We start from the raw sequence: 21079 nt of genomic DNA on the forward strand, positions 1-21079 counted from the left end.
GAGAAAGGACGCGGGTTAGGGGGAGACAGAAGGTTAGGTGGGCAGACGAGATTAGGAACTTTGCGGGTATAAATTGGCAGCAGCAAGCACAGGACCGGGTTAACTGGCGGAACATGGTAGAGGCCTTAGTCCTGCAGCGGACGTAGTCAGGCTGATGATGACGATGCAATATTTTATTCAAAACATCAACTTGCATTGCAGTGTACTGTATTCCAAGTGATATCAAAATGCGCTTTAGGTAAAGTTTGTGAATACAAAATATCAGCAGATGGTCACAGAGGGCTATTGTTGCCGCAGTATGCTGCGACGCCTCACTATTGTTCTTCGGACATGTGTCAGCTGTTACTAAAAAGCTGACTTTTACTCTCTCCTGCTGTTATTGCACTTGCTTTGAACCTGTGTTCTACCAAACGCAGCCTTTCTTCTCCAGCAAACAATTATGCTGGTGCAGGCTTTCGCTGTCATAATCGTGTGTTCAATTGTGGGTAAGTACATTTCGCTTTCTCGATGTTTTTTCCGGCACTTTGAACATGTATTACAGGCACAAGTAAAAGTATATCGGTGAACCTAATGTCTCGAAATATATCTCGTGTAATTTACCCAAGTGAAAGGGAAAGTACCTAAGTGATGAGCTCAGGCATGGTGCGTTAGATTCTTAAGCAAATAATGATATGCACGGTGGCCCGAGCTGTTCGGGTACACAAGTTTGCTCCGAACTCGCACTACAGCGGTTATGACACGAAGACAAGTGCAGAGCGTGTGATGCTTTTGTTGAGGAAAATGCCTACACGATCGATCATGGCATCAGAAAGGAATGTGTGACATCTGCAGAGGCTTGCAAAACAACACTGCGTGCAAACATGACAGCGCCGCCACTCAGTCAACATTTCAACAGTGCAGCGACGTCACCATTATTCGCACGCTATATTTTCACCCCCCCCCTTGCCATAATGCCTCACTGACGTCTTTGTGAGCATTGGTCCTCTTTCTGGCAAGTTCTTTTGTTCCACATACAGCCCCAAAATTTCCACTGTCGAAGGCAGCAAGTTGCACACGAAGTACTCTCGTGTAGCTCACTTCGCCTTTATCGAATATTGCAGCTGAATATACGGACAGGTTCAGCAGGGGCTCTCGGATTATGGCAGAAACGCGCCTGTGTCTGCTAGATCATGAGTACGGGGAAATAAAATGTGGGACATCCAAACCACATGAATATACAGCCTTTACTACTCTGTGCATCTGTGCATAGACTGTGAGATTAAACTGATAGATGAATCCTCCCATTCGCTAGCATTGCTGCATGAGCACTTTTCCTCGGCAAGTGCAAACGTTGTGAGCGGACCCGCGGGCGTCAGTCAATCAAACGCGTGAAGTCAGGTACAAACTGACTGAGTCTCCGAAGGCCCCATTTCAACTCACGGCTACCACAGTACCGGTGAAACACAGACATTTCACCTGGTGGGCGCTAAGCAGCAGATTCTTTGCATATAAAACAGTTTGGTAAGCTTGCAATACTTGTGCTATTCTGCAGCCATAGAAGAGCTTATGATCTTCCAGCTCTTTACTTGGCGCGCCAACTCAGTCCACTTGTTCTTCTTTGTAGTGAATACCATGTCACTTTAGTCTCATTTGGATGGTAATAATTATCTAGGGCTTATTTCACAGTGTTTTATTGATTGGTAGTGTATGAATCATCTTGGTAATACATCATGCTTAGCTAGCAATGTCTTGTTAGTTATAAAACTAATTAACGGAACGCTAATTAGCACAACCTAAATCAACAAGTGAGTAAGGCTCTTGCCAGTTTCGTCTTATTAGCGCAGTACTAATCAACGACGCATTAGTTGACAGGGTCTTCATTTTCTCGGTTTACAAATTTACAAGGCTTCATTATCTTGGTCCTCTTAAGACGTAGCTTAATTCATCTTAAGCCTGACTACGTCCACTGCAGGACAAAGGCCTCTCCCATGTTCCGCCAGTTAACTCGGTCCTGTGCTTGCTGCTGCCAATTTATACCCGCAAACTTCTTAATCTCGTCTGCCCACCTAACCTTCTGTCTCCCCCTAACCCGCTTGCCTTCTCTTGGAATCCAGTTAGTTATTGATCGAGTTAGTTATCTCCCACATGCATGCGTCAAATAACTCACGGCCCTCAGTTCCCAGCAGCTGCGAAGCAACTTACCACGGTGGCGGTCAGATCTGAAACGCAGCATAGGGTGCTAAGAATCTCTGGATCCGGACAGGCCGCCATTGGAACCTGAACTTGGCAACGTTTAACGCTAGAACCTTATCTAGTGGCTTAATTACCCCACTCTTATCATGGCTTGCTCTATGATCTTCGTCACGGCTTCTCTTGACCTAATTAGTTAGCTACGCCACCCAGAGAATTACCTAATCACCTCTATTCCCGTGCTCGAGGATCTGGCAGAGAATGAAGAGCATGACGAAGAGGGCACGCGCCAGCCTAGCAGAGCTCTGGAGGGCACAAGTTGGCCATGATTATTATACACGTGGCCTCAGTAATTAGCTATAGCAGTGACGCTGTAACGCATTCGTCTAGAACTAATCTAAGAGGTCGGGTGTTCTGTTCTAAGTGTACTGGGTGCAAAAATTAAAAGTGCTCTTTTCGCAAACTGGGCCTGTGCAGCGAGTTAAGGGGGCTTTGTGAGCCCGGCAACAAACGCCATTGTTTCGGTGGAAGCCCAAGACACACGATTTTTCCCACTGAAGAATAAGCGTGCGCGCACAAGCATCTAATTCGCCCCCTCATCCGCGGGTCAAGGTTCATGTGGGAGATAAGCGCATGTCCACACATCGCGACGAGCTGGGTGCTGAGAGCGGGCGACTGTTCTTCTTTCTTGAGTTTTCATATATATAGGTACGTGTACATATACGTTGCATGACGCCGACGCCAGAGGCAAAAAACAGCCCAGAGTGTGCAGATATTTGCTATCACATTAAAACAAAATGTGGCTCATACCCTTATATAAGAATTGGCATAGCACGAAAGTGAAAGATGTCTTCACAGAAGCATTTGAGCGTTTATTGCCCAACGTTTTAGTAACAGCATTAAATTTCAAAGTCACGCTGAGCACGGCAATCACCTGAAGATTTTCAGCACACCTCTGAATAAGAAAGCATGCTCGATATTAGCATACACAGGACGAGCGTAGACTAGCAACTGTCAACTCAACAGTGAAAGTGCGCTCTCAAACAGGAAGACAGACGCACGAAATGAGCGCACACGTAACACAGGACAAGTGCGAATAACTGTAAGAATTCTTCTTTCGTCGCGTGTCAGCAGTGCGCTCCTTCTGTAAATGCGGCCGCGACAGCGAGCGAAGTGAACTTCGCCTTCTTCCGCATTACGAGTCTCATAAGCGTGTGCGCAGGACAGACCACGCTCTCTTGAAGCGATGCTTTGTAGAGTGGACGACCTTTAAAACGCGCAAAAAGCGAGCGCGTCGTGCCATTTCGCCAGTGATAACAAAAACGCGCTAAATCTTCGGATCTCTGAGGACCGCCTAATGGTGTATAGTGTATATAAATGGCTTGCAGTTAGCTCTCTAGAGTATGGCATCATATGATATGATATGATATGATATGATATGAAGAACTTTCCTAGTAGAGGTTAGTGCCACGCGCTGCAAATCGACATGTTGTTGGTGCGACTCCACCCAACAGATTCGTGCCTGTTTTTTTTCTTCCTTTCTTTTTTTTTATTAAATTTTATATACTTTGAACGTCATATTCGTCACGAAAATATGTCGGCAGAGCCGTGGTGAACACGGCATAAAATACTTTCGCGTTATAAGAGCTGTAAATATCTCTCCGCTAGTCGGAAATGTCACTGAACTGCCATGAAGTGCTAGCTGGTTGGCTCGTCATAATGACGACGAGAACAAGAGCATACGCACCAGCTTCGCTCTCTACAAAAAAAAAAAGCTCCTGTCGACGCTACTTTTTTTTCAATTTGAATTGCCTTAGATGTAAAGGACTTCACTTTAACCTATTTCCGTAGCTTTCGCGAAGCACAACGACGAGAGCACTCGATACGGGGCGTTGCGAATGGGAAGCGTAGGTGAAGTATTCTCCACAGACAGCAGCATGAGAAACTGTGATAATGTAGGTCTTCTGTTACTGTTTTAGTAGCTTTGACGGAGAACCACGGTAACCTTGATTATGTAGCTTAACAAAGCATCTGACCGTGGTGCACTCAGTGCAACAGTAGACATGCAGGCGCACGCGATAAACATCGCACACGCCATGACCACCGAACATCTGAAGTGGTCTCCAGCACAACGAATCAGCACGTAGACTTTGAAGCCTCTAAGGTATAGCTTTAACTATCAAATTTGTACACGTGCGTCATACAGGTAAATCGCAAAACTTTGACAATGACAACAATAAGGTTTTTCTTGCCGTGTGCCTCCACCAGTGATGGCGTTATATTGGAGGCCTTGGTTTAGCCTTTTCTTGTACTCGGAGAAATTTGGCAAGCGTGTATCCCCAATTGCAGTATCTACTAACGGACGACAACCATAAAAAACACTATATTATACGTAAAAAAACAGTTCAACGCACAGGAAGCTACACATGGATGGAGTTCGCAACTGCAAACGGAGAAATCGCCGCGGCCATTCGTGCCGGGTGAAGCGACCTTCGTATCACTGAACGTAACGATGCTTATGTATTCCCTATGTACAACCAAATTTATGCATTTATGCGTTACATAACCCACGTGGAAGAGATAGTCACGAATAAAGGTCACGCGATGCTCACTTGCACTTGCATCGCAAGCTGCAGCACGCCAAAATCACTGAAGCATTTTTTGCATTCTACGCGCAGTTTACATTGATGATCTTCCTACTTTTCTGAAGCGAGGTTTGATTGAGGGAAGCAGCTTGCAAGTTTGCTCCTTGATTTTCATGATACCGCGCCTCAACACCAATGAAAGAGTAGGGACTACGCGCGCACGTTCGCTTGCAGACGGCTTCCTTTGCACTACCCTGTAATGGCCGCTGCGATGATAGAGGTGCTGGTGGCGGCATTTTTTTGCAGCACCGCCTGGGCAGAGTCTGACGTCTATAGAATGGTACTAAACAAATATAAAGAGAGCACTCCTAATCACGTTTGATCCCCTAGTGTTAAATTTGGCCTTTGCGGCAAAATTACACACTTTCTTCGGAACGATATTAGGCCATCTTTGTTATCTTACAGAAGACGGTCACTGTGCGCCGGAAAACAAAAAATAGCAATGAGATAAAGTTCACCTTTCTTTCTTGTCACCTTTCTTGTCACTTACTATGGCAGCTAACCAACAAACGGCATTGCTAACCGCTCATGAAGACTATTAGTCGTGACAAACGCAATTTGATAAATAAGGGAAAGTTTTTATGTTTTCGTGCCTCTATAGGTAAATAATATAGCGAGAAACTGGAAACTGCGTATGAATAGAAATGGTTCTGCGATTCAATAATTTCGGGGCAAGAATCGGATGTAACTAGTGGAGATACAAAATATAGCAAGCAAAATGTGTTGTTGTGGAAGCTAAATGCTAAATTTTGTCATCTCAATTCTTCGTTATTATTTTGTCGATTGCGTACCAAGCCCCTATGTTAGTTGTCACCACTTACTTATGGCAGAAACCATAGTCAGGACTGAAAAAAACAGCCTATTCCTTCTTCCGTACTTTGACTACGCAGAAACGTTCTAGTGGGTTGCCTGGGCTTGTCAGAAAATGGCAGGTGTGGCGCGAGATCAGTGCTTAACAGATGCATTGTTGTTTGGGAACAATTGTTGAGGTTTTATACGCAGCTTGACGCTGTGTGGGAGCTGACGGAACCAGTAAAAAACATTTGGATACTTTTTAATACGAGGTGGAATTACGTCACGACCAGCTGTGACGCAAATACAGCTAAACGCACGACTTTATTGTAGCTCATTGCTACGCAGCCAAAACGGTGTATAGCAGCAGCATCTGCCCGTACAGTAAACACATGTTTTCTTTGGGTGTAGGGGAAAATGGTTGTGCACTTATCTTGCTGTTCTACTTGTTTCGAAATTGTCACTTGTGCATCTGTCATGAAATTCCTGAGAGCTCTTACTTGTTCGGAATGCACAAGAGGAAGAACCATACAGCGAGTCCTAAGAGGGCATAGACCAGTAACGTTGGGTTATCTGGCAGAAGGCCTCTAGATAAACATAATGTGGAATCAGAGACGCCAGCTGCAGATGTCGTTTATTGACAATTGCACATTAGGTTATCTCTGTTCAACTCACTCGAGCTTCCCAATAAAGGTCAAGTGCCGCCTCGGAAACATCATGTCGTTAGACCTGGCGAGTAGAATGCCACACATTGTACTGTACTAAATTGATACTTGCGCTTCATGTGTCCCTAATTTTTGTTTCAATTGATAGCCTGTCGAAATTGTTCACGTTGGTGTGGTTTTGCATATATGGGTGTTCTAAAATAATGTGGCATTTGGTTTTGTCGTGTGATCGTATCTTGTCCCCTCTCTTCTTCGCGGCCCCAGGCCGTGACACAACATTGGTGACGAATTTTATTGAAGGCATTATCTCTCATGTGGCCACGCCATCGCGTCATGGGCTTCTCCAGCCTCGCCCCACCACCACTGTTTTTGCCCGCGCAGGACCACCCACCTGTTGCGTCGCCGCAATGCTATCACATGTGTGAAACCTTTCTTTTGGCCTCCGGAGCATTCGACTTTACGCCCAAACGACGCAAAGCCCTCCTGCTACATAAGCTGGGAATTGAAGGTCCACCGCACGTCTCCTCCACCCCCCCCCCCCCCGGCTTCTACTGTGTCAGCGATCGATGAGGTCTCAAAAAGTTGGCAGCTGTCCCAATTATGATACGACCAAGCCATCATTGCGTTGACGCAGCATTGCACCTCGGCAAGCAACGTTGTCGTAATCGGGGTTGCTTCCGCCACCGCATCCAGCAGCCAGGCGAGTTCATACAGAAGTACGTCATCGAATGACGGAAGCTTCTTGCTTCGTGTTCTTTCCTCGCCATGGACAACTCTCACCCTGACCAATTCATAGAAGAAACCGCGTCAAAGAAACCAGATGTATGCACTACGGGACAAGAAAGGCAAAGTCACTACCAATATGAATAGAATAGTAAATTTAGCGGAGGAGTTTTACAGAGATCTGTACAGTAGCCAGCAATACCAGGACCATAATACAAGAACTAGCAGCAACCCAGATGACATCCCGCCAGTAATGGTAGAAGGAGTCAGAAAAGCTTTGGAGAGCATGCAAAGAGGCAAAGCTGCTGGTGAGGATCAGGTAACATCAGATCTGCTGAGAGATAGTGGACAGATTGTGTTTGAAAAACTAGCGACCCTGTTTATGAGGTGTCTCCTGACAGGAAGGGTACCAGAACCTTGGAAGAATGCTAGACAGGGTTCTAGCTAAGGTTCACTAGATAAGGTTCTGGCGTTAAACGTTGCCATGTTCAGGTTCCAAGGGCGGCCTGTAGTCCAGAGATTCTTAGCACCCTCTGCTGCGTTGCAGATCTGACCGCCGCCATGGTCAGTTGCTTCGCAGCTGCTGGGAACTGAGGGCCCTGAGTTATTTGACGTATGCATGTGGGAGGTAGTGGCCAGATAGCGAACCAGGGTGGCCAATCCTTCTCTGGTGAGGGAGTGCGTTCCCGGCGGTGGTTACCGGTGAGGCCGCACCTCAGGCCTCTTAATGCAGTTCCATCAACACGCGGATTTTTTTTTCGGTTGGGAACTGCACGGCACCGGGATTTGAACCACGGACCTCTTGCATGCGAGGTGGATGCTCTAACCACTATGCCATCGCCGCACCCATAATACAGAAGCCATTTACTAAGGTAGTTGCTAACCGAATTAGGACAACATTAGAATTCATTCAACCAAAGGAACAAAAAGTATTTCGAACAGGCTACACAACAATCGACCACATTCATACTATCGATAAGGTAATATAGAAATGCTCAGAATATAGGCAACCACTATACATAGCCTTCATAAATTACTAGAAGGCGTTTGATTCAGTACAAATATCAGCAGTCATACAGACACTGCGGAATCAGGGCGTCGACAAAGCATATGTAAGCATCCTGGAATAAATCTACAGGGAATCATCTGCCACCATAGTGCTTCACAAAGAAAGCAACAGAGTACCACTCAAGAAGGGTGTGAGGCAGGGGGATACAATCTCCCCGATGCTATTCACCGAGTGCTTACAGAAGGTTTTAGAGGCATTGAATGGGAACAGTTAGGTATTAAGTTAACGGATAGTACCTTAGTAACCTGCGCTTCGCCGATGACATTGCATTGCTGAGTAACTCAGGGGGCGAATTGCAACTCATGATTACATAGTCAGACAAAGAGAGCAGAAAATTGGGTCTTAAAATTAATCTTCAGAAAACGAAAGTAATGTACAACTTCGGAAGAGAACAGCGCTTCGAGATGGGTATTGGTGCACTTGAAGTTGTAAAATGCTATGTCTACTTGGGACAGGTAATAACCGTGGAGCCGAACCACGAGACTGAAGTGACTAGAAGAATAAGAATGGGGTGGAGCACGCTTGGCAAGCACTCTCAAATCATGACAGGTTGATTGCCACTATCCCTCAAGAGGAAGGTATACAACAGCTGCATCTTGCCGGTATTCAGCTACGGAACAGAAACCTGGAGATTTACAAAGAGGGTTCCGCTTAAATTGAGGACGACGCAGCGAATAATGAAAAGGAAAACTGTAGGTGTAACCTTAAGAGACAAGAAGAGAGCAGAGTGGATTAGGCAGCAAAGCGGGGTTAAGTATATCATAGTTGAAATCAAGAAGAGTAAAATGGACATGGGCTGGGCATCTAGCACGTAGACAGAATAACCACTGGTCATTAAAGGTAACTAACTGGATTCTTAGCGAAAGCAAGCGGGTTAGGGGGAGACAGAAGGTTAGGTGAGCAGATCAGATTAAGAAGTTTGAGGATATAAATTGGCAGCAGCAAGCACAGAACCGAGTTGACTGGTAGTACCTGAAAGAGGCCTTTTTCCTGCAGTGGACGTAGTCAGGCTGATGATGATGATATCTTATCATCTTTGCCACCTCACAAGTGCTTCTCGGGGGAACTACAGTCATTTTTCTGTGCGTGAAAAGCTATCTGTGGACGACAACTAGCTTTGCGCAAAGAATGCCTCGTAGTCTCTTATACCTTACCGCACTGTTTATTAAAGACGATAGTCTTTCTTGGAGACCTTCGACGCAAAAACTTTGATCTGTCTGTCTGTACATTTGTCTGTTTGCCCTTTGTTACCGTGAACCAGGTACTCGAAACAGCACCGGCCTATACCCCGAATGGCCGAACTCAACCGCAGTGCCCCCCAATGTTGCTCAAGAATCAGCGTTCATATGAGTGCGATTGTCAATTAAAAGAAACACATATTGCGCCTATCTGAGGCACCATACCAACACGTACATATTCTGCATGTTCGTCTTTCACTTATAAAAGGCATACATAAGTAAATCTAAGGACCGTAGCGCTTATCAAGATGCGCTGCCATGCAACGCTTGCACGAAGAAGCGAGTGTTTCAAACGCTTTGCTAAGCCGGCATGGTGGTGGCACCTACCCCTCGCCTTGCGTTCTACACCTTATCACCTCTGAGACCTCAAGCCCACGCGCTTTGTTTTCCAAATAAAACTGCCAGATGACGCTGATGTCTCACGTGTGACGTGACTTGATGCGCTTGTTAAATTCCGCTGCACGCTCGAGGCACTCTAACAAACACTTCCGGAATACCATTCACCAATTTTCTTGCGCAGAACATCAAATAAATGTTCATCTTACTCTCTCCACACGCAAGACTATCGTCTTTCGGTGACATTTGCAGATTACATGCAGATACGGGGCCAATTTTTTCCGCTGCACACAAACCGCACCCTCGGATAGTACACACCAAGTCAGGACTTAAAGAGAGGTTTTGGTGGCCTAGTATGGACAGACAAGTGGAGCTTGCCATCCACTATTGTGTAGTTTGCCAGAATGCATACAAGAGATCCAAAACTGCGGAAACTTCTCTGCAAACTGTTTCCCTTTCAGAGCGGTCAAGACAGAAGATCGCCATCAATATCGTCGGTCTCATGAAAAGAGCGCCATACTATTGCCGGTTTACCTCCCTCGTGGAATACTTCTCCAAATGGACAAAAGTGCAGTTCTGTAGCGAGGCGTTGACGCACACAGTAACAAGCTTTCCGATCTCAGTATTTTCTCGAGAGCGCTATCATGACAAGGTGGTGTGCGACAACGACCTTCGGTGTTGCTCCCGAACATTCAATGAGTTCCTTATAATTTGTGTCATTCGCCTCTCCCCCTTCGTCGTACTACTCTCAGGCAAATAGACTTGTGAAACGCTTCAACTGTATGTTCAAAAACTTTGTACAGACAGCTTTGCTAGAACATTTGCCACTACAACCAGCAGTCGTCGAGTACCTTGGCATCTACCGGTGCACACCACATGAGACACTGGTCGTTGCTCCATAGAAGGCTGCCGAGAACACGTCTGGACGTCGTCGCATACTCCTTCTCCTTTTTCTTCAAAGACCCAGCCACCGAGCTCAGTTTGCTGCGTCGTAGGCTGACGCAAACTCAAGAGAGCAGCAGAAAAAATGAGATTTTCGTTGAGCCGCAAAGACAACCAACATCAATTTTGGAGACTTAGTTCAGGTGAGGAAGCCATACATCACTTTCAAGGAAGACCTTTCGTTTGTCAGTCCCCGTAAAGTGGTAGAACAGTGCGGATAGTGTTATTTGCACCTCGATGACGGCAAGATATGAAATGCATCTAAATTTGCCAAAGTTTCTTCGTATTCCTATGCTTTGCGTTCACAAAAGTCTTGGAACGTAACAAAGGCTAGCACACCTGTGTCACCGTCACTGGGAAATGCGGAGCTACTAGCTGCTTGCGAGGCACCTCAAGTGGCGGCTGCGACCCTGCCTGTTCCTGCGACCACCCATGCGGCTCACGACAATGGCACGCTTGAACCACAAGCAGGTGCATTTCTTACTGCTGGGTTGGCCAACCGAGTGGCTTCAGACCCGGACCTGTCTATACCACAACCGTGTCCGGCTGCGGTGCATGTTCAACCACCAAGGCGAAAACGCAGTCCGAAACGTTACGATGACTATGTGCGATAGATACTAGTTTTTCTCTTGCGCAGTCTGTTTCCTTTTTGCATTAGTAATTAGTGTTGCATATGAAGCGTTCTTTTGTAGTTGTGCGAACTATATCTTTCAACACACCTACAGTGTACTAACACTGAAGGTTTTAAGGGTGCGAACATGCTGTGTCGCTAGTTTCTGTTTTACTTGATAGTCTAGCAGCATTGGTCGTGCTGCTGTTCTTATGTGTATATCAGTGTTCGGAAATAAAACGACATTCGGTTCGTTGTGTAGTGGCAGCTCGTATGCTCTCTTTTTTTTGCGGACCCAGGCCACAGCAGCACAATGCATTGTAACTAGTACACTTCACTCTGATAACGCAATTCAATGCAGACTTTCGCCTTGTGAGAATAATATGATTGCCATTGCTCGAGTTCTATCATACACGGGGTGTTTCAATAAATGTGTTCAAAACTATCGAAAATCTGGGAAATCGTGGAACGTTCTTCCGCGTTCTATTAGCGATATTTGTTTGATGCTTTCACATTTGCTTGTTCTGTAGCCACATGAATCTTAGGGTGACTAAAGACATTTTCGGAACAGTGAACCACAAAGGTAAATAAAGAACTTTGTCCTTAGTGCCGTCAAGTAGTTATGTTCAAAAAGGAAATTGAAGTTCTTTACTCGAACTACTCATTGCTGCTTCGACATTCCAAAAAGTGGCCCCTAATAAGGGTTGTGAAGTAGTGGACTCCAGCAAATGTTAGCAGTGAAACTGAAACCGAAGCGCGGTGGTTCACAACTGCCTCATTCTATACAGACGTTCAGCATTAGTGAACGTTACTGTAGCAACCATCGACCATCTTCCTTGTGTAGGTGTCTGTGCTACGCTTGCAATTGAAGATCTGATGGCACCCATTCGATAACGAATGCGGAACAACAGCACCTCTGTAGTCGTTGTCTCGAAGAGTGACGTCATTGTGGTAGTCTGCTTGTTGCGCTCTTCTACGTTCGACGGCGTTCTTTCCAGCAGTATTTTCCCAAGCAATCATCGAATGACCTCGCTACAGATGTTTATTACCTTATGGGTTGCTGGTCACATTGTTTCTTATTTATAATCAGGGAAGTGTGAGCAGAACAGGAAATCCAGTGCTGTCAAATCGATTCTTTTCATCCCAGCAAACACGCTGAAAAGTGCAGGGTGATGGCGTGGATGAGGGAAAAGAAATAGGTGGAAGGTGTGTCTTATGTCACCACACTTGCTGACCTTAACATTCTTTTCTCTACTTTATTGTCGAAATCAGCTAATTCTCAGTTTGGTCATGTGCGCACTAATTATCACCGTCGTGTGCAATTCTAGGACTGTATAGCGTGATACAGCCATGTGTTTCTGACACACAAGATCACGAAGTCCCGCTGGAGAAGTTTTGTTTCTGCCGAATGTGAAACAGCTTGCTAGGTACTTATTTGCAAAACTGGTGAGACGCAAAACTTATGCAGTGTAAGGTCAATTGTGTTAAAGTGTCGCATCCGCAAGGTAATGAAGCACATGGTTCTCAAATGGCTAAACAGGTACCTCAAATACCATGACGTTTACACGTACAAAAATGATCGACTTCCACATTTGTCTCTTGATGCGAGATGCTGTGAAATTTAGCAGTCGTCAGAGCGTGGATTGCCCTTTAAGAGACTTGAATGTTCAGCTAGGTGAGAACCCCAAGAAAGCTGTCAACTATTTGCTCCCCAATTTCATCTTGAGGAGCATATCTAACCTGGTTCTTAGGTTCAATTTAAACAGCGGCGTCTGCTTTTCTTCTAGTGGACAGGAATGTCAAGCTTCTCTTTGGAGACTTGGACTCTTAAGAGCTGCCCCTCAAAAAACAGGGCATTCCTCAGGGTTCTGTCGTCTCCATCACGCTGTTTAGCATATTCATGATTGGCCTTTCTTAAAGGATTGTACGCGTTGAGGACGCCAAGCATACCGCATTTTTTAAACCTTTTTGTATTTTATTATTTTAAATTTGTTTCTGGGTGGAAAGGGCTAATCAAGCTCTGACATGCAGCTTTTTCTCTTGGCACCAAACCATGTATACAGTGTGTTTTTATGTACTTGTCTTGTGGTTGAATAAACTCGACCTTAATAGAACTCGATCAACATCTACGCTAAAGATATCCCCAATGGTTACTCCGGTGGCGCTGCAAGAGTAAATTCGAAGACATGCCGCGGGCAATCAGCATGATCGTGTAGTACCTTCGCGCCTCTGAAATTCGATGCTCTTCCACCTATTGAAATATTCTACTTTACAGAAAAGAGAAAGGAGATAGGCACAAATAAGGAAAGGTAGTCTCTGGAGCCACCACAGATTTTGCATTGGTGACGGGGGGGGGGGGGGGGGCTGCAATAATAACCAGGCTGGGCATCATTTGTATTCTCGGCAGATTTGTCGAATTCAACTGCAGAAACAGAATGGCTGTTCCCGAGATACTGGTAACAATATGTGCTAGGTGTGGTTCGCATAACAACATTACTCTTTTTTTTAATCAAGGGCATAATAGGGACGCCATGTATGTGGCATGGGTACAACCTCATGACATATATATGGGTATACAGTCACGTGACAATATCCGTTCAAGTTTTCCGTTGACGGCACTGATAAATTTTAATGCGGAGCACTGCGTGTGAATAAATTGGAAAGGTAGCCTTTGCAATAGCTACGCTTCAAATTAGTGTTTTTACTGTGCAAGCTTCTTGACTAGTTTTCAAAACATTAATGCTGTAGACCATTTATAAGCAGCGCAATGAAAATGTGCGCTATTAAATCAGGTTACGTTATTGGTTTACAAAAAATAAAGTAGTATGTGTGCTGATAACACTTGGTTAACCTTAATAAAGACCGACTTGACAGTTAACCACTTTGCTAAGTGTTTCTAAGAAAACCTTGGTTACTTTCAAATTGAGTTTTACTTTCCTGCCAGTTATGTCATTGAAGCGATGGTGCGTAATATTCAGGGTCATATAATCTTGTTATGAGTAGTACTGTCCTAACGTTATGGATTCGTAATGACCAGTAATTACATCGGCCATCCACCTACGTTTGCGTTAGCAATGATTTCATTTACCTACTCGAATTTATCTGTAATATCAACGTATAGATAGCCAATGCCTGGTAATTCATCTAATAACTGGGGTAATATTGGTGGGCTATGTTGATTTGTGTTTTTAGGAGGAGCAGCTGGTCGAGCTTGGGGTGACCTATATGGCATAGCGATGAGACCTGGTAAGCATATACAGCTTCACTGCGAAGCACTGTTGTGTTTGCTACGGTCGCAAATGCAGAATATTTTATTTCAGCATATTGGTAGAGCTTCAACCAGCACTTGCTGTAAGAACCGAAACGGCACATTTATAAGTATGATAGCTCACATTTATTTATGGCTTTCTTGGCGTCCAATATAAATAAGGTGTGCTTTGGCCCCTACCAAAAACTACCATTCGGCAGCTAGTCTGCCATAGCATCTGTTATTAAAAGCCGTTATCAGTTTTGTGAACTAAAACTCAGTCAAGGCTGTGGAATTTTCAGTAGAAATTATTTCCTAAATTGTGTGATTGTGATGGGCAAGACTTCAGCAGACTGCGAAATACTAACTTCTCAATCGGCTAATTTACGCCCAAGAAAAGAAAATTATAAGTTATTCATGCACACCACTGATAGCTGCAAGAACAACCTCAGTCTTCGACTAATTTTATGAGCAGTAAAGTGCACCGCCATGTGAAAACGTGACATTGATGATTCCAGTGTTGTAGTTGCTGGCAAATTTAGTCTATAACAATAACACCATTGGTTGGCGATTTGCACAAAGTGTTTTTGGAAGACTCGAATATATTCCGTAAAGTTATTCTTGATTGAGTCGTGGTTTGAGCAAGGTTGTTAGTGGTTACACGGGTAACATTCTTGTTGCATAAAACAGCGTACGTGGCAATATTTATCAGTTTTCTCGAAATATTGCGATGGAGAAAATGCGAAACTTCTCACATATTTCTTGTAGTGATTCACCACAGGTTGTCTCCTCTCTTCCTCAAATATGGGTGCAGCCGTTTTTTTATGAATATTTGTTCCTTGGGGACCAAAATCACGAAAACATATTATTAGATAGACCTCAAGAAACAAGCTCTATAATGAGTTATTAGAGCTTATTGAAAAATATATACGCCAGAAACACAAATGAAAAAATGGCAGCATATCCACGGAGTGAATGATGGAGAGTAGGGTGAAGAATTCGTCCGTCCATTCGTTCTTGCTTCCGTCCGTCCATGCGTCCGTCAATGTGACTGTCTATGCGTCCATCAGCCCATCCGTGCGTGCGTCTGTTCGTGCGTCTGTCCCTGCGTTCGTCCATACAGCCACCCCTGCGTCCGTTCATGCGTCCTTTTATGCATCTGTCTATGTGTCCGTTCGTCCATCTATTCAATGGTCCAAGTACCACCATCTCGCATCTTTTCATCATATATTCCCCATATAGAAGCACCGCCATCCAGCGGACATTCCAAAGACTAAACGAGAGGTGGCACACGCACACTTTCTTACGGCTTACGCTTCGGGTCCACTTCCCACCTTTAACCACATCGAGTTCATGGTATATACTAGTTCACTGTATTCATGGCACGGCGGCCGAACGCTCGCTAAACCTTTCGAAAACCGAGGACGTTACGACCAGCGAGTATGACGTAGCAACCCTTTCTTGAGAGATAGTGCTCAATGTACATGCCCATGCCTGCTAATGGGGAATGAGAGGCAGGAGAATTCGTATTTTAGTTAAGGCGCACGCTGCGAATTTTTTATTGTTCAGGAACGCACAGGAGAAATCTGCCACCGACATCACCTTGCAGGTCAAAGCGTTAGACATGTTACACACTACTACGAAAGAAGAACGGGTGCCGCTATAAGCAGCATTGCCCCTAAAACTGCAGCAGCCTTAAAACTTGAAGATTGAAGCGTGGTAACTCGGGCAAGTTAATAGGGCATAACTGAGTATACGAACAAAAAAAAAATGGGAAGTAGATACGAAGCGCAAGTCGTAAGAAAGTAAAAGCCGAATGCTCCGCCTCTCATTTCCCATTAGCAGCCATTGGCATGCACATTGAGCACTATCTGACTGAAAAAGTTTGCTACGTTATACTCGCTAGGCGTAACCTCCTTTGTTTTCGAAAGGTTTAGCGAGCGTCCGGTCGCAGTGCCATGAATACAGTGAAATAGTATATACCATGAACTCGAGGTGGTTAAAGGTGGGAAGTGGACCCGAAGTGCAAGCCGTAAGAAAGTGTGTGTGTGCCACCTCTCGTTTAGTCCTTGGAATGTCCGCTGGATGGCGGTGCTTCTATATGGGGAATATATGATGAAAAGATGCGAGATGGTGGTACTTGGAATGTTGAATAGATGGACGAACGGACACATAGACAGATGCATGGATGGACGCATGAACGGACGCAGAGGCGGCTGCATGGACGAACGCAGGGACGGACGCACGAACATACGCACGCACGGACGGGCTGATGGACGCATGGACGGTCACACTGACGGACGCATGGGCGGACGGAAGCAAGAACGAATGGACGGACGAATTTTCGCCCCACTCTCCATCATTCACTCCGTGGATATGCTGCCATCTTTTTCATTCAGGTTGTAGCTCCCATTATGCTCTAGTAAATTTTAAACAATGCACTCAATGCAATGCATTTGTCTTCCAGGCCCAACAATTTTTCAATCTTCCCCGAATAGAGCGCATTCTGTTGACCATTACAATATGCATAATACTACTACAACTACTGCTACTACTAATAATAATAATAATATTAATAATAATAATAATAATAATAAACAGAAGATGAAGAATCACGATAATATCTGTGTCCATAATACCTGAAGTTATTGAAATAAAGCATGACGAGCTTTCCCTTCATTATTACACGGAGCTGCCAATATTCGATATGTTCAAGAGCAAGTTAATGGTTTCACCACTGATTTACTATAGACGTGCAGTCGCATTAAACGCTTATTTTCTAATGGCTCTAAAAGAAATAAACAGCCCACTTATTTATTTGTGTTGTGTAAATATGTCTACAGAGTTCTTCATGCTTACTGAAGACGTGCATTGTGCATTTTCCAGTGGTTGCCACCGACATTACTCGTCCTGACTTGATAAAGGGTGGATCATCATCGAGGAAATGCAACCAGTGTTCTTGCAAGCTCACCTGGGATTTGACGGAATATAAAAAGCATAGCTGCACAAGCCAGTTTCAATTCACCTGTACGTGCAACGCTTACACCTGCGAGAAGAGGGAAATCCAGCACTGCATGGCACTGGTTGCTAAATATTTTTAAAACAAAAAACAAACGCCGTGCGCAGCTCTGTTCAAGCTGATTATAAAAGCCTTTTTACATACTTCATTCGAACAGTGTGTCTATGGTGGTTTTGGGACGCTAAGCCCCCGCACGTATGCATGTAGAGGGTTTTAATGCCACAACATGAAAGAGCTGGTTTCGCAAACATTCCCTTGTCGGCTTTGGTGAGGGCATTGTTGGTTTGGAGCGAAAAATTATCATCTCGTTTGTGACCCAAAAATTAAGAAACATGAAATAAAATAACAAAAACTTCACTGTCCAAGTTATGACTTAACCCAGGCCGTCTGTGTGGTTTTATATCACAGAGCCACAATATTTGTTAAAACTTCTTTTCGAAAAAACATCATGTGTATGCTCTGTAGCGGAAGGAGTCCCCTGAACACATCAGATATTGCGTTTTAGAAGCGTAGAATCATGCCAAGCGTCACGACATGTGCATTAGGCAAAGAGTTTGTGTGTTAAAGGGCCATGCAACACTCTTTGAGGGTGGTCAGAAAACGCTTCCGATCGGTAGTGAGGATCCCGATAGCACGCGAGCTAATTGCTATAACGCAGCTCGTGGCCTGGGGTTCACAATAAACAAATAAAAGTCAGCTAAAACTTGCTTTTTATACCCTCAACAAATGACGGAAGGCACCCAAAAAGCAAAGCAAATACATTTTTCAGCCATTGGCTGGTTTGAACATGGCGTGGTCGGTTGTTACAGAGATCGCCGCGGGAGGCCATCACTTGTCTACGCATGCGCGCGCGATCACACTGAAAAAGCCGCATATTCGAATAAAATGAAAAAAGTGCTCAAAGTCACCAGGCGTGTGTGACGTTTTTTTTTTTTTTGCCCCTCTCATCTCCCCCTGCTAAGCTTCCAGCGCTTTCATCCACGCAAGAGAAGAGAAAATACGATTGCAGCGTGTGACAAATCTTTGAAACTCTGCTCGTACTCGACGGGTTCTTAAAATTTTCGCGGTGTTGAATTTGTGAGGCAATAAGCACTTCCAGTGAATTATTTCACGGTTACTCAAAAAAGTGTTTCAGGGCCCCTTTAAATCCCCAGCGATTACAAAGCTCGCAGACATATTCAATCATCAGCACCAGCAAAACAATCAACACTATGAACAGCTGCGAAGGCACACGTGTTGACCTACGGTTGCCTAGTGGGCCCTAGCTAATTCCCGAAAGTAATATTTGTGGCTAGCGGGCATTTAAGAGCAGTGGTTTCAGTAGTATTCAAATATACTTTGAAACGACCAATGTTACGCGCACAGTCACTCTTTTTCTTAGGGTATAGCTGACACCAACACCGAGCATCGGAGCAGGCTAACAGTTCAGCAGACGCTGCGCACGAGGCGCAATCACGCTACCATGACCCACTCTTGAAGGCGAAACTAAAGCGTCGTCCAATTTTACACGTTAGGTGAGACTAAACACCGTTTGCCACGAGTAACGCTAAACGTCTTAGTTCTCTATTTCATCAGTTACGTCATTCTCTACGTCGCACCAAAGCTCGTGCACCATTGTAAGATCTTTCGGCGATGTCATTCATCTTCTCGCAGCCATGCCTCTTAGTTCGCGCGCAGCAGTTACAACGAAGTGGTTTTGAAATAAAGACAAATTAAGAAAAAACGTTGGCCCGGCATCTGCATGTTTCAGTGCAAATGTCGTCGAAAGACAATAATCTTGCGTCTGAAGAGAACTAACAAAACGTTTATTTGGTGTTCTGCGCGAGAAAATCAGTGAATTGTATTCTGGAGGCACTGCGTTAGAGTGCCTTGATTCGTGCAACGAAGGCGAACGAGCGCATCGAGGCATGTGAGGCGTGAGCGCCATTTAGCAGTTATCTTCGAAAACGAAGGAAGGCGTGCATACCTGTCTCACGGGTGATAAGGTGTAGAACGCAAAGAGACGGGCAGGTGCCACCACCGTGACGTCTTAGCAAAGCGTTAGAAACACTTGCTTTTTGTGCATAGCGTTACATTGTGAGCGCAGCATAATAAACGCTACGGTCTTTATAATTACTTATGTATGCCTTCTCTAGTATAAAGACACATGCATATTATTGACGTGTCGTTATCTTGCCTCAAATATGCGCAATAATTGTTTGTGATAGACAATTCTACAAGTATGAACGCTGAAACTTGAGCAATATTGGTGGGCGCTTCGTATTGGTTTGAATTTTGGCCGTTTGGGGTATTCTTTTGGCAGACAAACACACAAACGTACAGACTTACAGACAGACACCAAAATTTTTGTGTCGAACTACCCCAAGAAAGACTATCGGCTCTAAATGTTCAGCGCTGTCTCTCAGTGGAGGCCACCGCAACAGCGCTGCACCGAAATGGGGTGCAAACAGAAAAAAATGAGAATAGAGGATAAATATAGATGAGAAAGAAGGTGACTCGCTCCGCCCTGCCAGTGTACGTGCGTCACCTCTCACACAAGGAAAGCCGTCAAGCAGGTCGACAGGCAAAAGAGGGATGTAAACGAACATCATCAGACAAGCTCACGGGCCTCGTAAAGGTACAGCTTACAACTTCCACGCGGGAATGGCATGAATCACACGAACGCGTGAACATCAGGTAGTTTTTCAATAATAGCACCGATTAAAGACCTCTAATAAAACTCGTCTTTGTCGGGCTAATTCTACAATCCGGGCTGGAGGGCAGGCCTAGGTGAAAACGTGTAAGCAGCAACGGCGTACCGAGGGTACGGCAGCCTCCCAGGCCACGCTAAATCACTGCACGGAACGCAAGTGCCAGTGGAAGGTGGATGATGGTGATCATGACGCCGAGCTCAATCGAGATAATCAATGCATGTCACAACGGGGAGCCGAGGAGACGGTGTTGCGAGCAGAGAGGCGCCAAAGAGGCAACGACAGAAACGTGATCGCCGGGGCCGGCACCCGCTTTTGGTGGGAGTTTCTCGAGTGACTATGAAGGAGACATCAGCAAGCACCTTTGGCCGTGTCCGCTTAGCCATTTAAGCATTTCTACTGAGTGCTTAGGCACTGATGTTTTTCTAGGTCTAATATCCGTCAGTAAGCATGTTCTGTGTGTCTAAGCAATGTATATATGTGACTCATGCTATACGCTAGCGCATGCGAGGGTGAGACCATATTATATATAAAACAAGAAATGTGTATTTGACGCATTTGTACGGAATTAGGCTTTCTTTCGTTTAATATTTTCTAGATTAAAAAAGTTTTTTTTTTCAATCTTATAGCAAGAGTATATTTGACGAGCTTGTTGGCGACGGGATTCCCTAATAGTTACCGCGGCTGGGCACCCTGCCTAACCTTAGCGAGACTAAAGTTTGCCGACAGACTCACGACAACACGATGAATTGCATTTTTGTATATTGCTGACTATTGCATATTGTCGCGGTACAGCGCGAACCAAAGGCAGATAAACGTTGGCACAGTGACTCTCAGCAGCCGAACAGCAAGATCACCTTCTTTATCTTCGATCAGCCAGAGCTCCACTACCTGGTGTCCGCCAAATCCCCTTATCGTCATTTTGGTCCACCAG

General features: G+C 45.0%; 1 protein-coding gene across 1 annotated transcript; it reads left to right on the forward strand.

Annotated features, from left to right (window-relative positions):
• The first annotated feature begins 384 nt into the window (after positions 1-384).
• Positions 385-17603, forward strand: LOC119169395 (uncharacterized). The gene is made up of 3 exons (XM_075886909.1): positions 385-485; positions 14382-14435; positions 17323-17603. Exons 1-3 carry the CDS (start codon positions 440-442, stop codon positions 17535-17537), a joined length of 315 nt encoding a protein of 104 aa, XP_075743024.1. The 5' UTR covers positions 385-439; the 3' UTR covers positions 17538-17603.
• Positions 17604-21079: the final 3476 nt, after the last annotated feature.

Source organism: Rhipicephalus microplus, chromosome 2 (assembly GCF_043290135.1).
Source record: "Rhipicephalus microplus isolate Deutch F79 chromosome 2, USDA_Rmic, whole genome shotgun sequence".
Taxonomy (NCBI): domain Eukaryota; kingdom Metazoa; phylum Arthropoda; class Arachnida; order Ixodida; family Ixodidae; genus Rhipicephalus; species Rhipicephalus microplus.